The 12,559-nt window shown below is 38.4% G+C and overlaps 1 protein-coding gene across 10 annotated transcripts in view; it reads right to left on the bottom strand.

Annotated features, from left to right (window-relative positions):
• Window positions 1-12,559, bottom strand: part of Ptk2 (protein tyrosine kinase 2) — a 190,499-nt gene that overhangs the window by 125,922 nt on the left and 52,018 nt on the right. For all 10 annotated transcript variants that reach the window (XM_026782712.1, XM_026782708.1, XM_026782709.1 and 7 more), the window contains exons 4-6: window positions 6,969-7,056; window positions 2,848-2,927; window positions 2,572-2,634 (exon numbers count right to left, since the gene is read on the bottom strand). In XM_026782712.1, coding sequence (XP_026638513.1) covers window positions 2,572-2,634; window positions 2,848-2,927; window positions 6,969-7,056 — 231 coding nt within the window. The remainder of the gene's footprint in view (window positions 1-2,571; window positions 2,635-2,847; window positions 2,928-6,968; window positions 7,057-12,559) is intronic.

The raw sequence follows: 12,559 nt of genomic DNA, 5'->3' as shown, positions 1-12,559 counted from the left end.
ATTCTGTTCTCTTTACTCCTCCCACCTGTTTTATTTAACCTATCAGGGCAAGCAGCTTCTTTATTTAATTAACCAATGACCTTCCTCCATCAGACATGCACAAATGACACCACAGACATGAAGCTAAAGTTGCAAAGATGTCAAGATTAATAAAGAAAAACACCGATGTATTAGAAATGCCAGCAAAGCATGGGAGCACACACCTGTACTCCCAGAACTTGAGAGGCTGGGCAAAAGGATAGAGTATAGAAGGTCAGTCCAACCTACAAACAAGACCCAGATCACCCCAAAAGAAAGCAAAAGACATGTTCACCATGCAAGAGGAATATAAATGGATACAAATGGTAAGTATTTAATTTCACCAGCAATCAAAGTAATGTATATAAAACAAACTATTGTTGCAGATGTTTGCTGTCCTATAGAAAATAATGAATAGCCAAATACCTTGATAGGCATTATATGTTACTGATCAGAACTAGTGTGTGATCGGATGGAAAACAACATACCAGCCTGATGAGTCCTGCACTAACACATTTCCACTTGGCAACACAGAGTTTATAAAAGTCGTAATTTTTACATAGATTAATATAGGTTAATAAAGGGATTGGTCAAGAAGGAAGAGGGGATAAAAGGAGGAAGAGAGGAACAAGTTTAAGAAAAGGACAGGTGTATGTATACACTCAAGAGTGGATGTGAACTTCAGAAAGGATGCCCAAGAAAGACACTTTCAGCATAAAGTTGGATGAATGGCAGGGTTCACATCTAACCTCATTTCATTTACATTAGAAACAAGGCATACAACATCCACTTTGAAAGAATTAAGTTCTATTAAGACTGAGAAGGTGTTATGAAAAGTCCTGGGATATAACCTGGGATATAAAGGATTGGGTTTTTTTTCACCATATGATAATGTAATTTAAATTTTCTTGTGCTCCAAATTAACTCAACTGATGAGCCCTATACTCTGTTACTCATTTTTGCTAGTGCTATTTGAAAGAGCTCTACACAGTTTGCTTTTATGCTGGCTGATCACCTCTCCTCTGCACAGAGATGATGACAGTCAACTAACAGTCAGTGCTGGGATCATGACATCCAATTTCCTGCTGTACCAACAGGGAGACACCAACATGACCACCACTGTATATTACAGAGAACGCTAGCCCAAACTATCCAATGAAGGACAGTAAAAATTCTCCTGAAAATGACTTTCTTGGTACTCCTCAGTTAGTGAATGCAATGCATGAGACATAAACACATTGACTGTCTGCTATGCATACACTATCATGAACCTAATCAAAGATGTCTTAAGCTCAGAAAGTGGAAGCTGCATGCATGAGCTTCGGGCACTTTGAAAACATGACGGACAGCTTGAACCTGAGAAGGGTTACCAATAGCCCAAACTACCCTGTTGTATCTACTATTAACTGTGACAGCTTTGCAAAAATACTTCTACTTTTCTTTTTCTGTGGTCAAATCTGCACTGCAAGCGCCTGTTTTCAAGATGGGGGATTTTTCTGTGGTCAAATCTGCACTGCAAGCGCCTGTTTTCAAGATGGGGGAATTAAACGCTAATGCTATGAAAGTACTGTTCTAACCTAGAAAGTCTAAATAAAATTTAAAATCATTACAGTCTTCATTACAACAGCGGAGCTCTGGATGACCTTTGGTATAATTTTAGCACATCTCACAAAAGACCACAAAAAAAACTTCAAATACAGATGGAAACAATAGTGATAAATGGTAGTAAAATGGAGCTTCACTCAGATACAATAAATATCAACTGTCTTGCTGAATTAATTATCAATAAGATATAGTATATAATTTCTATAAAGACTCAAACTTCAGTATCTCTGACATATATTTAAAACAACCAAATACAATATACAAACATACAAATAACATCCCCCAAATTTTTTATATTTTATACAAAAATTTATATAAAATTTATTTTATACTTATATTTTTTATATTCTACATTTTTAAATACATCAGAAACAAATAACTATCAATTCTCCATCTGTTAAAAAAGAATCCTTAATTGACTGCGGAGAAAGTGAATAATTAATAACCAATTTATTGGCAATTCATTTTTGGGGGGTGAGGAGGGAGGTTCGAGACAGGGTTTCTCTGTGTAACAGCTCTGGCTGCTCTGGAATTCTACTTGTACACTAGGCTAGCCTTGAGTGCACAGTGATCTGCCTGCCTCTGCCTCCCAAGTATTGGGAATAAAGGCATGTGCCACCACTGCCAGGCTTCATGGGCAATTTTTACTTTCAGTGAAATTATTGTATACCCTTTAAAAAAACAAATACATCTATGTATGCATATGTGTGTGTGTGTATGTGTGTATGTGTTCTGCTAGGACATATACATTATTAGCCTTAAGACATTTATCAATACATTTAATTGTTTGTGAATAGAACTAAGGTCATCAGAATTTTTTTCTTAAAAGCCTTTTCTCATTCAAATAGAGATGGAAAAGCCCAACATTTCAGGCAATTTCTAAATCGAGATGAGCTAGGAGGGGTACATTCAGAGTCTGAATGGACAGCTCAGGGGTGCAGTACTTACTCTAACACTTCATAGTTAGACTTCTTCTCTAGGGCGTTGCCCCGCATCTCCCAGTAGGATCTCCTGAAATACCAGGGAACACATAAGCTGACATGTGTATATAAGGAATTTTTAGGTTGTTGAATAATAAACAATTGAGAAAGACAGATCCAAATAATAGTTAAGTAATATGGAATCCTCTCTCAATTTAATTATGATTCTACTGGTAATTTTATAAAGAGGAAAGTACCTAGAAAATAAAACAAAATGCAGAATCAATGTAGTGTTACCACCTACCTAATTTCCAGACAACCCAACTTCAAAGCTATTTCTTGGTCTACTTGATCAGCTATCTCTAGCATGTAGTCACTCTTCACCTGAAATAAAGGAATGGGAAACAGGAATGTTTGCAATATGATCAATCCCTAAATATTTGCTGAATGGCTTTCCACATAATTGTCCATATTCCGTCAATAATTATGCTGAATTCTGGATATAAAATAAGTAATACCCCAAATAACTAAAGACCTAAGTCTTTTATGTGCACGTTCTACGGTACAAGTGTGCAAGTCAGAGGAAACTTTGGAGCTAGTTGTCTCCCTCTACCTTTGCATGGCTCCAGGACCTGAACTCAGGTTGCCAGGCTTATATGGCAAGCATCTTTACCCACTGAGCCTTTTACCAAGGCAGGTTTGTGCGATTTAAGACTGGTTACCTGTGTGTGGCTTTAAACAACTGACACACTACACCACAACAATGTTCTGCTGCTTCATACTCTTCCTATTCAGCTCAAAGCAGAAACGAGCACCCAAGAGCTGAATTTCTTCTAAACTGCTGCACAATTTTTAATTTTTTTCTAAGCAATAACCCCAATTCTCAAAGCATTTGGGGGCCTCAGAGCAAGGATCACAAAAATTTATGTATTTCAAAACCCAATGTTTAATCTCAAAGTTCACATCAAACTGTCCACTCTATGTTATTAATTTGCAAAGCACCACAGCTGAGTCTTACATAAAGGAACATTGGAGACACCTCTGCCAATAAACACACTCAAACACAGATAGAGCCAGTTGTAGTAACACAATCCTGCCATTCCACAGTGAGTCTACAAAGTACTCATGAATCACACCACAAACACATGTCAGCATGAAGATGTTTGCAAAGCTGAGATGCACACAACCTCCTCACAGATTTGTATTAAGAAACCAAAATCTGCAGTTGATTTTGAAGACAGGGTCGTGTACTCTGAACCTAGAATGGAACGTGATCTGCCCTCCCTCACAACACATCCGTATTACCAAAATCTATAATCAACTACATTATGAGGAACAACAACACAAATACTGGTTTCTTTTCTTGCTATACACCTACTTTTTTTTATTGTCTTCAATTTTGTTTCTTGGTCTTCAAAGCCTAAAATAGTCACTCTCAGGCTCTCTACAGAAAAACTACATTGACTATTACCCAAAAAAACTTCCCAACATTTCCAACTATTACCTCCCAGTCTACCAGCCTTTAGTTCAAGGACTTTGATTCCATTCATCACACAGCCATGACTGATCTTTCCTTGCAAAAGCTCCAAGTCCCATGTCTCCCACTGTTTATCTACTTTAATTGCTTGGGAAAACCAACCTGTATTGAGCCCAAACACCCTTTCTCCAAGCTGAAATAATGCAGTATAAGCGGCATTTAAATTCATAACTCTCATAGAGACTTTCGACTTTCATAAAGGGAGGAAGCCAAAAGACAGTTCAGTGGCTTTCAATCACCCAAGGCAGGTTTCAGAGGCACTACTGCAGACCTTCAATGCCATAATGATGATAAACAGAACATTATCCAAATGTCCAAAGGATCAAATACAGCAATTTCTAAGCACTATTCACAGACAGGAAAAGCAATCAAGTAGCCTAAGTCACTCATTAAAGCCAAATGTATATTTAGTTGAAAAAAGAAAAGAGAGAGAAAGAAAATGATAACAATCTTCAGGGGAAAAATCCTCACATATGAGAGCTTTACTTCAAAATTCAGACAGTTAATTCAAGAGCTGAAACCATTTGTGGCCTGAAAACACTCATGTATCCCTCGAATAGCTGAACAGACTTTGTGCAATGTCCCTCTACTGGCACCACATGTCACACAGCACTGCCTGACCTCTGTTCCAGTGTTCTCTGCAGCCACTGAACACAGTCACATCCTGAGGTTGTGCTATAAGACTCAGGGTTTCTCACCTTCACTGTTTATTTCCCTAATGAATCATTTTAAAACTATAACTCTATTATTAATCCCATCAGAATTGCTTTCATTTCTGAAATGAACCAGATTGATCAAGCACTTCAATATACTTACATATAGAGTCATGTATCATACAATGACATTCCAGTCAATAAAATGACCACAAAAACAATGTTTGTTCCTTAAGACCCACATGGGTCCATCTTAGTTGTGTAAGTACTTTGTGATAATTGCACAATGACAAAATTGCCCAAATATGAATTTCTAAGACTATATCTCCATTATTAAATGATGCAGACTGTACCATACTTCAAATGGTATACACACACACACACACACACACACACACACACACACACACACAACTATCCATTCTCACACTGAGTTAATTTACTACGATGTTCATTCAGTCTGAATACTGGAATCCTCACAATCCCATCTTACTGCCTCGGAAAAAGCCTGAAGGTTACAGATGACCATAGAAGACTCACTATTTAAAGAACATCTACTAACAGTCAAGTCCTGGGGCTAGTATTTTACATAAATCACTTCTGGTCCTTGTAATTATTCAGGGCAGTCTTTATTAGTCCTGCTTTATATATAAAGCTCATAAGACAATTTACAAAGGGTCTCAAAACCAAATTTTAAATAGAGCTTAAAATGTAGATTTATCTCCAAAACTCAAGCTTTGATTGCACTTTCATTTTCTTGTGCACTTTCCAATGCACTGGAGACTCTGGATGATTACTGACAGTGGCAAACCACACAGGAAAGGGGGTGACTGCAGCAACACCTGTCACCTTTATTTCTTTTAAAGCGTTAGTACTTGGTGAGTTATCATAAAAGCATATACAAGCATAACAAAATAGTTTCTAGGAATTTCTAATGGCATACTAATCAATTAAAAAATTTTTAAAGATAAAAGAGGGGGTGAATAAGAGAACTGCAGACAAGTATTGACAACAGACAGGAAGGGTCTTAGAAACAGAGATGATGTGTCATCTCAGAGCACAAGCTCACACCTGCTGTGCAGTTAGCAAGCAGGAATGCTGGATCCTCAGTAGCTTGGCACTGTCTTCAGTCAGTGTTCAGAATGAACGGAAGGCACATGGAAAAGCCATCCAAACCTCCAGACATGGCATTACAGGTTTTGGAGTTTGCCCTGCCTAATCTCTATCTTGCTTTGGCCCAATATTTCACCACTATGTCCCTTTTTCTCCCTTTTGGAATGGTAATGTATATTCTGTGTCAATGGTATGCAAGAAGTATGTAATTTGCTGTATGAGTTTACAGGGGTCAAAATTAAGAGATTGCCTTAAGTATCAGAAGACTTTGGGCTTTTACACTGTGTTGACATAGAAAGACTATGCAAACGTTTGAAGTTAAACGAAATGCATTTTGGATTTTTATATGGCTATAAGGCTAGGGAGCCAGGGAGTGGAATGTTGTAGTGTGAATTAGAATGGTCTCCATAGAATCATTATGTTTGACTTTTTGGCCCCCAGTTTGTGGAACTGTCTGGAAAGGATTATGAGTTGTGGTCTTGTTGGAGGAGGTATTTCACTAGGGGTAGGCTTTAAAGTTTCAAAAGTCCATACTATTCCCAGTCAGCTCTCTACCTTATACTTGTGAATCAAGATATAAACTTCCAGCTATTGCTCCAGAGTCATGCATACCTGCTTGTTGCCATGCTCCTCACTATGACTGTCACTGAGTTATCCTCTAAAACTGTGAGCCCCAAATAAACTCTCTCTTCTAATTATTGTCTTGGTCATGATGTCTTATCACAAGAAAAGGAAAGTAACTAGGACAGGCCACAAGTAATTGCCTTTGGCTTTCTTAAAGAGAAGTCTCATTTTGCTTTATTATGAAACTTGGCACCAAAAATTATCCAAGTTCACAGAGAGTGATTTCTACATGACAAACTGACTGATATCCAAGCATAATGACTGAACACTGCTCAAGAGTTACTGCCCACATACAGAACAAGCATCTTTGAAGACATGCCCAAGCATACAAAAATTCAAGTGTAGAAAAGTAAGTTTTCATGAGCTAACACTCTTTTAACGCTGGACTACTCTATATTTATAGTACCTCAACTATAAGGCTTACTATTACTCTAAAATAAAACACAAAATAAAGATGATTCAAAGAAACAAAACATATGAAAGAAAGTGTTTTTATACCTGTTGATAGAAGAAATTCAATGTCGGCTTATCTTCAGTAAATTGGTTTAGAAAACCTTTTGGCAAGTAACGAATTCTCAATTCATATCTGAAAGATGATTCACAAAATACAATGATTAGAAATAAATCATTTTCTGAATTTACAGTCTATAACTCATTAACTCTGAAGTATAATGTTGAAAGTAAGATCACATACAATGTTTAAATGGACAAACCTCGTGCATCCATGCAGCAGCTGCTACAATTTAGTCACTCTGTGATAAGGCAGAACACGAAGTCAAAGAAGGCCTGGAGCCCACAAGTCAGGTACCCCCACTTTGCCCCATCTTCAAGTTCCCCATAGATAATTTACACCTGGGACTGCATACTGTGTGTTGTAGTGTTTGTAGTGTTTCAGTTCAACTACATGCAAATGAGAGCGTATGCAGCTAACAGCAGCAGTTCCATCCTCTTTGGAGGACACTTCACCAAGGTATGACACAGTATTTATCCTCAAAATTGACTGTGGCCTTAAGAACTGTTGCTACTTTTTGACTGCTGGAACAATGCTACTATAGTATAGTTTTTATAAAAACTCATTTTTCTTTCTTTTTTTGTTGTTTGTTTGTTTTCAGACCTGACTGAAGCTCACTATGTAGATCATGTTGGCCTCAAACTCACAACGACACACATCTGTCTCTGCAAAGTGCTGGGATTAAAGGTATGTACTACCACAACCAGCTGATTTCTAATAGTTTTGTAATGGTGTCTTATTTTGCTGTTTTGTTTTTGTTTTTCGAGACAGGGTTTCTCTGTGTAACAGCTCTGGCTGTCCTGGAACCTACTTTATAGACCAGGCTGGCCTTGAACTCACAGAGATCTACCTTCCTCTGCCTCCTGAGTGCTTGGATTAAAGGCATATGTCACCACTGCCCAGCTAATAATATCTTCTGAGATGAGTTCACTATCTATACACCAGGTCTACTTTATTATAAAACCAGGCAAAGTATGGTGGGTACATGGAAGACAGAAGCAGAAGAGCTGTGAGATAAATGGAGGGAACCTGGGTTTCACAGTGAGACCCTCTCAAAACAGAACAACTAGGTTCTACTTTACTTCTGCACCAAGATAGCATTTAGTAACTCAAGATAGATACACTCTGGGGAAAGTGTCTACAGAAGCATCACAGGTGTCATTAATTCTCAAAGGAGAACTTACTGGGAACTACCTACTTATGTGCTCTGTTTCTTATCAGCTATGTGAGTGAAGAGGTATAGTCCTTGGCTTTCTGCACGTAGGAAAGTATTTGCTCAGCAAATTTCAAAACCACAGGATTCTTCACTGTGAGTGTCCTGTCAGCTACAGTTAAGGAAACAGGTCCCAATTAAACACTGCCTAGTCCATCTCTAGATGCAGCATTCTGATGCTGACTCTGGTTATCAGCTATAGGCAATAACTAGGAACTTAGAAACTTGTCAGCATTTTACACAGGTGCTATCTTTTTATAAGAACAGGGGGTAGGGGGCTGGAGAGATGGTTCAGTGGTTAAGAGAACTGACTGCTCTCCCAGAGGACCCAGGTTCAATTCCCAGTACCCACATGGCAGCTCACAGCTGCCTATAACTCCAGTTCCAGGGAATCCAACACCTTCATACCAAATGCACATAAAATAAAGTTAAATAAATATTTTTAAAAAAGGGGGATCTTGATCAAAGAAACTGCCTACAGTGGACCTGTGTCATGTCACTAACTCACTGTCAGCCATCATGTCAATGAAACTCAATACTCTCACCAGGATGCTGGAAAAATAAATGAGTCATGTAAACACAACTCTGGAACAGCCATTGGCACATCACCATAAACGGCCTCTAAGGTAGATCATGTTAATCACTACTCAACAAGCACTGAAGAGAGGCAGGGTGCTAGCTATCTAAACTCTATGTCTTTGTGCAAGCCAGAGAACAACAGAAATCTATGTGCAGGGGAAATGGGTGTTGAAAGTGCTAAAGGGCACTCAGAGGCATTCTGAGGCAGTGACCCCTAACTATGGTCTGAAGGAAGTGAGGAAGGGAGCTATAGGTCACGTGAGAAGGCAATTACAGCTAGAATAGAAGCAAAATCTGAGCAGAAACAAGAGTCCAGAGAGAAGATGGGTCACTCAGCCCCCTGCAAATCCTGACTATAGGGTTTTCTCAAGGAGAAAAGGTACTATCATGTCCTGAGCAGAGAAATAATATCAGAGGGTTAAAGTTTCTCTTCACTAGGCCCACCATGAAGCGGTAGTATGGGCCAAGGAGCTAAGTGAGAGTAATAGAGGGTAAGTGCATAACTCAGTAAGAAATAGATAGGTTAATATCTACCTGTTATCACATGTGTGTGTATGTACGCACACACACAGTACATACTCATGTGCAAATTAGCTACAGCTATTAAAAAGCAATAAAGAATATAGATGTAGAATTCCTCTTCAGTAAAAACATGTAAGTGCAGCCAAGAGCAGAGTAAAATGGGAGACACTATGACTTTACACAAAAAGGAACTAAATCCAGTTTGCTTGTAGATGTAGAAAGGCAAGGCTGCCCTTCTAAAGGATTCTGGTCTTATTTGAGCATGTTACACTGAGTGTATCTTACAAAAACTCTTTGCTCAAGGTGCTCTAATTCAATTCCAATCTTATTTAATTCCAATCCATAGCCCTTAGCCTGTGACACTTTACACCCACATCTTGCTTCCCCTCACCTCCTCTTTATACTTCTTTCTTTATACTTCTGTCACCACACTAAGAGCTAGCTATGTTGCTTCTCCATGGATTTCCAAAAACCAGTTAAATATAACATGCCCCCAATAAAGTTATTCTTTGTTACTGCTTCAAAGCAATCTGTTCTCAGTAGTGCCACTGGTATCTTGCTTCCTGGAGCTCACATGAATTGTGAGCATAAGATGCCTACAAGTTGACTAACTACTGGGAACAGGAGGCTGTTTCAAAAAAGCTAAAGTGGACTAAAAAGATCTATTAGCCCTGATACTAAGACAGACTGGCACAAAGTACAGCTTCAATAAACAATACAGATAACCCTCACAAGCAACATGGTGTGGACAAACTGATTCTTACACATCCAATTAAAAAAACAAAACAGAGAAGGATGGAAGCACAAATGCCCATCTATGAAAAATCAACACATCAATCAGTACAAGGCAAAATCACTAACATATGCTGTGACTGATGGATGACAGTGCAGGGAAACTACACTCACTGCATGGTCTCAGTGCCTCATTACAAAGAGGAAACCGTAACAGGAGAAACCTGAATGTGCCCACCTCAGTCTAATGATTCCAACAGGGCTACCTGGTAAATTTAGTCTGCAAGGACAGGTTTCTTGGTATCATGCAATAAAAACATTTTGATGGGCCAGGACGTAGGGACCCATAACACATTCACTTCCCATTATCTTTTCTTGTTTGTTTGTTCTGATATAGGGTCTTGCTATGAAATCCTGGTTAGCCAGGAACTCACTAGGGAGCCCAGGCTGGTCAGAAACTCAGGACAATCCTTCTGCCTTAGCCTCTCAAGTATCAGGATTAAAGGCATATACTACCATGTCTGACCACATAACTACACACATTCATTCCAATTGATGAAGACACCAATTAATCTCTGGAGGACAAATGTGATGTAGATGAAGTTTCTGTCCCACCTGGTACCACATTTATTCAGTCCCAAACAAAAACACAGAAAGCTTATATTAATTATAAATTGTTTGACCTATTAGCTCAGGCTTATTACTAACTACCTACTACAACTTAAATTAACCCATGATTCTTATCTATGCTTAGCCACGTGGCTTGGTACCTTTTCTTAGGGCAGCATTTTCATCTTGCTTCCTTTGCATCTGGGTGGTGACTGCAGAATGAGCCTTTCCTCTTCCCAGAATATCCTAGTCTGGTCACCCTGCCTATACTTCCTGCCTGGCTACTGGTCAATCAGTGTTTTATTAAAATCAACAAGAGTGATAAATCTTTACAGGGAACAAGACCGCTATTCCACAGCAGACAAAGACTCATCTGAACAGAATAATAAAAAAAAAAGAGTAAAAAAGCATCATAAAAATGATAAAAATGTTTACTCTTCTCATTCGTTGTGGTGGTACATGCTTTTAATCCCAACACTTGGGAGGTATAAATGGGGAAATCTTGTAAAATATAGGCTAGTCTGGTCTATATACTGAGTTTCAGGTCAGGTTGAACTACACACTGAGAAGCTGTCTATGAATGGATGAATGAGTTGCTCTTCTCATGATGAATGAGAACAAGTCAACAGACAATAATGAAGAAGCACATAATCCTCTGGTTGATGGGGAAAATTCAAGCAAATAACCATATTAATTAATAATACAAACACTATCAAAATTATGAAATACAGTCAAACAAAACTTAGATGGCAACAACACATTATTATTATTATTTTATCCTTACTGTAAAAAATATTGTTTGATTGCTATTTCAACACTATCATATTATTTTCTCTCTTGCTTACTTTACAATCACACTATCAATACATTACCTTACTCCATTTTCATTAAAATCTATTTTACTCTAGACCAATATTATCCCATGCATAAACAGAGAAAAAAACAAGAGAGTATGACAGTTCCAGAGGGAAAAAGCTGAATAAACACAGACACCCACTGGCACTGAACAGAACAGTATATTCCACAGCCACACCTTCAGGCAACACACTTGATGTGTTATAAAAGCCACCAAGAATGCTGGAGGCTCAAATGGGGCAAGTAAAAAATCATAAAGGGTAAAAGCAGAGGAGAATGCACGACCAAAGAGGTCAGAAAGATGGAAGTCTAGCTTACTCAGCAAGTACCAAAGACAGCATAAGAAGAAAAGACTCAAATCCCAATTTAGGCTGATGAAGACACTTCCAAGCTACACTTAGAGTTGAATAGATGCTGAAACTTGAGAGGGACCAATGTCAGTAGAACTGAAGGAGGAGAGCAACAGCAGGAGCCAGACTACAAAGCAGGCAAAACCTCTGGAGCTGGACCTGTATGTAGCAAAGCTACACAGAACATTTTTGGGCAGAAGCAACTTAAACATTGAAACTGAAGCACTGCCTTCAAGACTTCTGATGTGACTCCACCACTCCTGCTCTTCTCTGTTTACCACCTTTACACTTTTTACACAAATGACTGTAGCAGTTTGCTTACTGGTTTCTCTGTGCCCCATACAAGGACATGTGAAGATTTAATAGAGAATGCACACATACATATCACATAAATACATCACATGGAAGGGAGGTCAGAAAGGGTTATAACATCTTTACATTCTTCATGCTTATGAAGAATACTTCCTCTGGTCATCTCTGTAATGTTTTCAGCAATATTCAACTCTACATTCATGGGTTATTAATTTTTCAAACATCAAATCCTGTTTTACAAATAGTAATTCCTACTCTATTTTACTTGATTTAAAGTAAAATAAATTTGCTTAGAAGAACAAAAACTGCTCTTGGGAATATACCCAAGAGAGGCCCTATCATACAACAAAAGTATATGCTCAACTATGTTCATAGCAGCATTGTTTGTAATAGCCAGAACCTGGAA

The sequence above is a fragment of the Microtus ochrogaster genome, chromosome 15 (genome assembly GCF_000317375.1).
Source record: "Microtus ochrogaster isolate Prairie Vole_2 chromosome 15, MicOch1.0, whole genome shotgun sequence".
Taxonomy (NCBI): domain Eukaryota; kingdom Metazoa; phylum Chordata; class Mammalia; order Rodentia; family Cricetidae; genus Microtus; species Microtus ochrogaster.
This window is presented reverse-complemented; position numbering and strand designations above follow the sequence as displayed.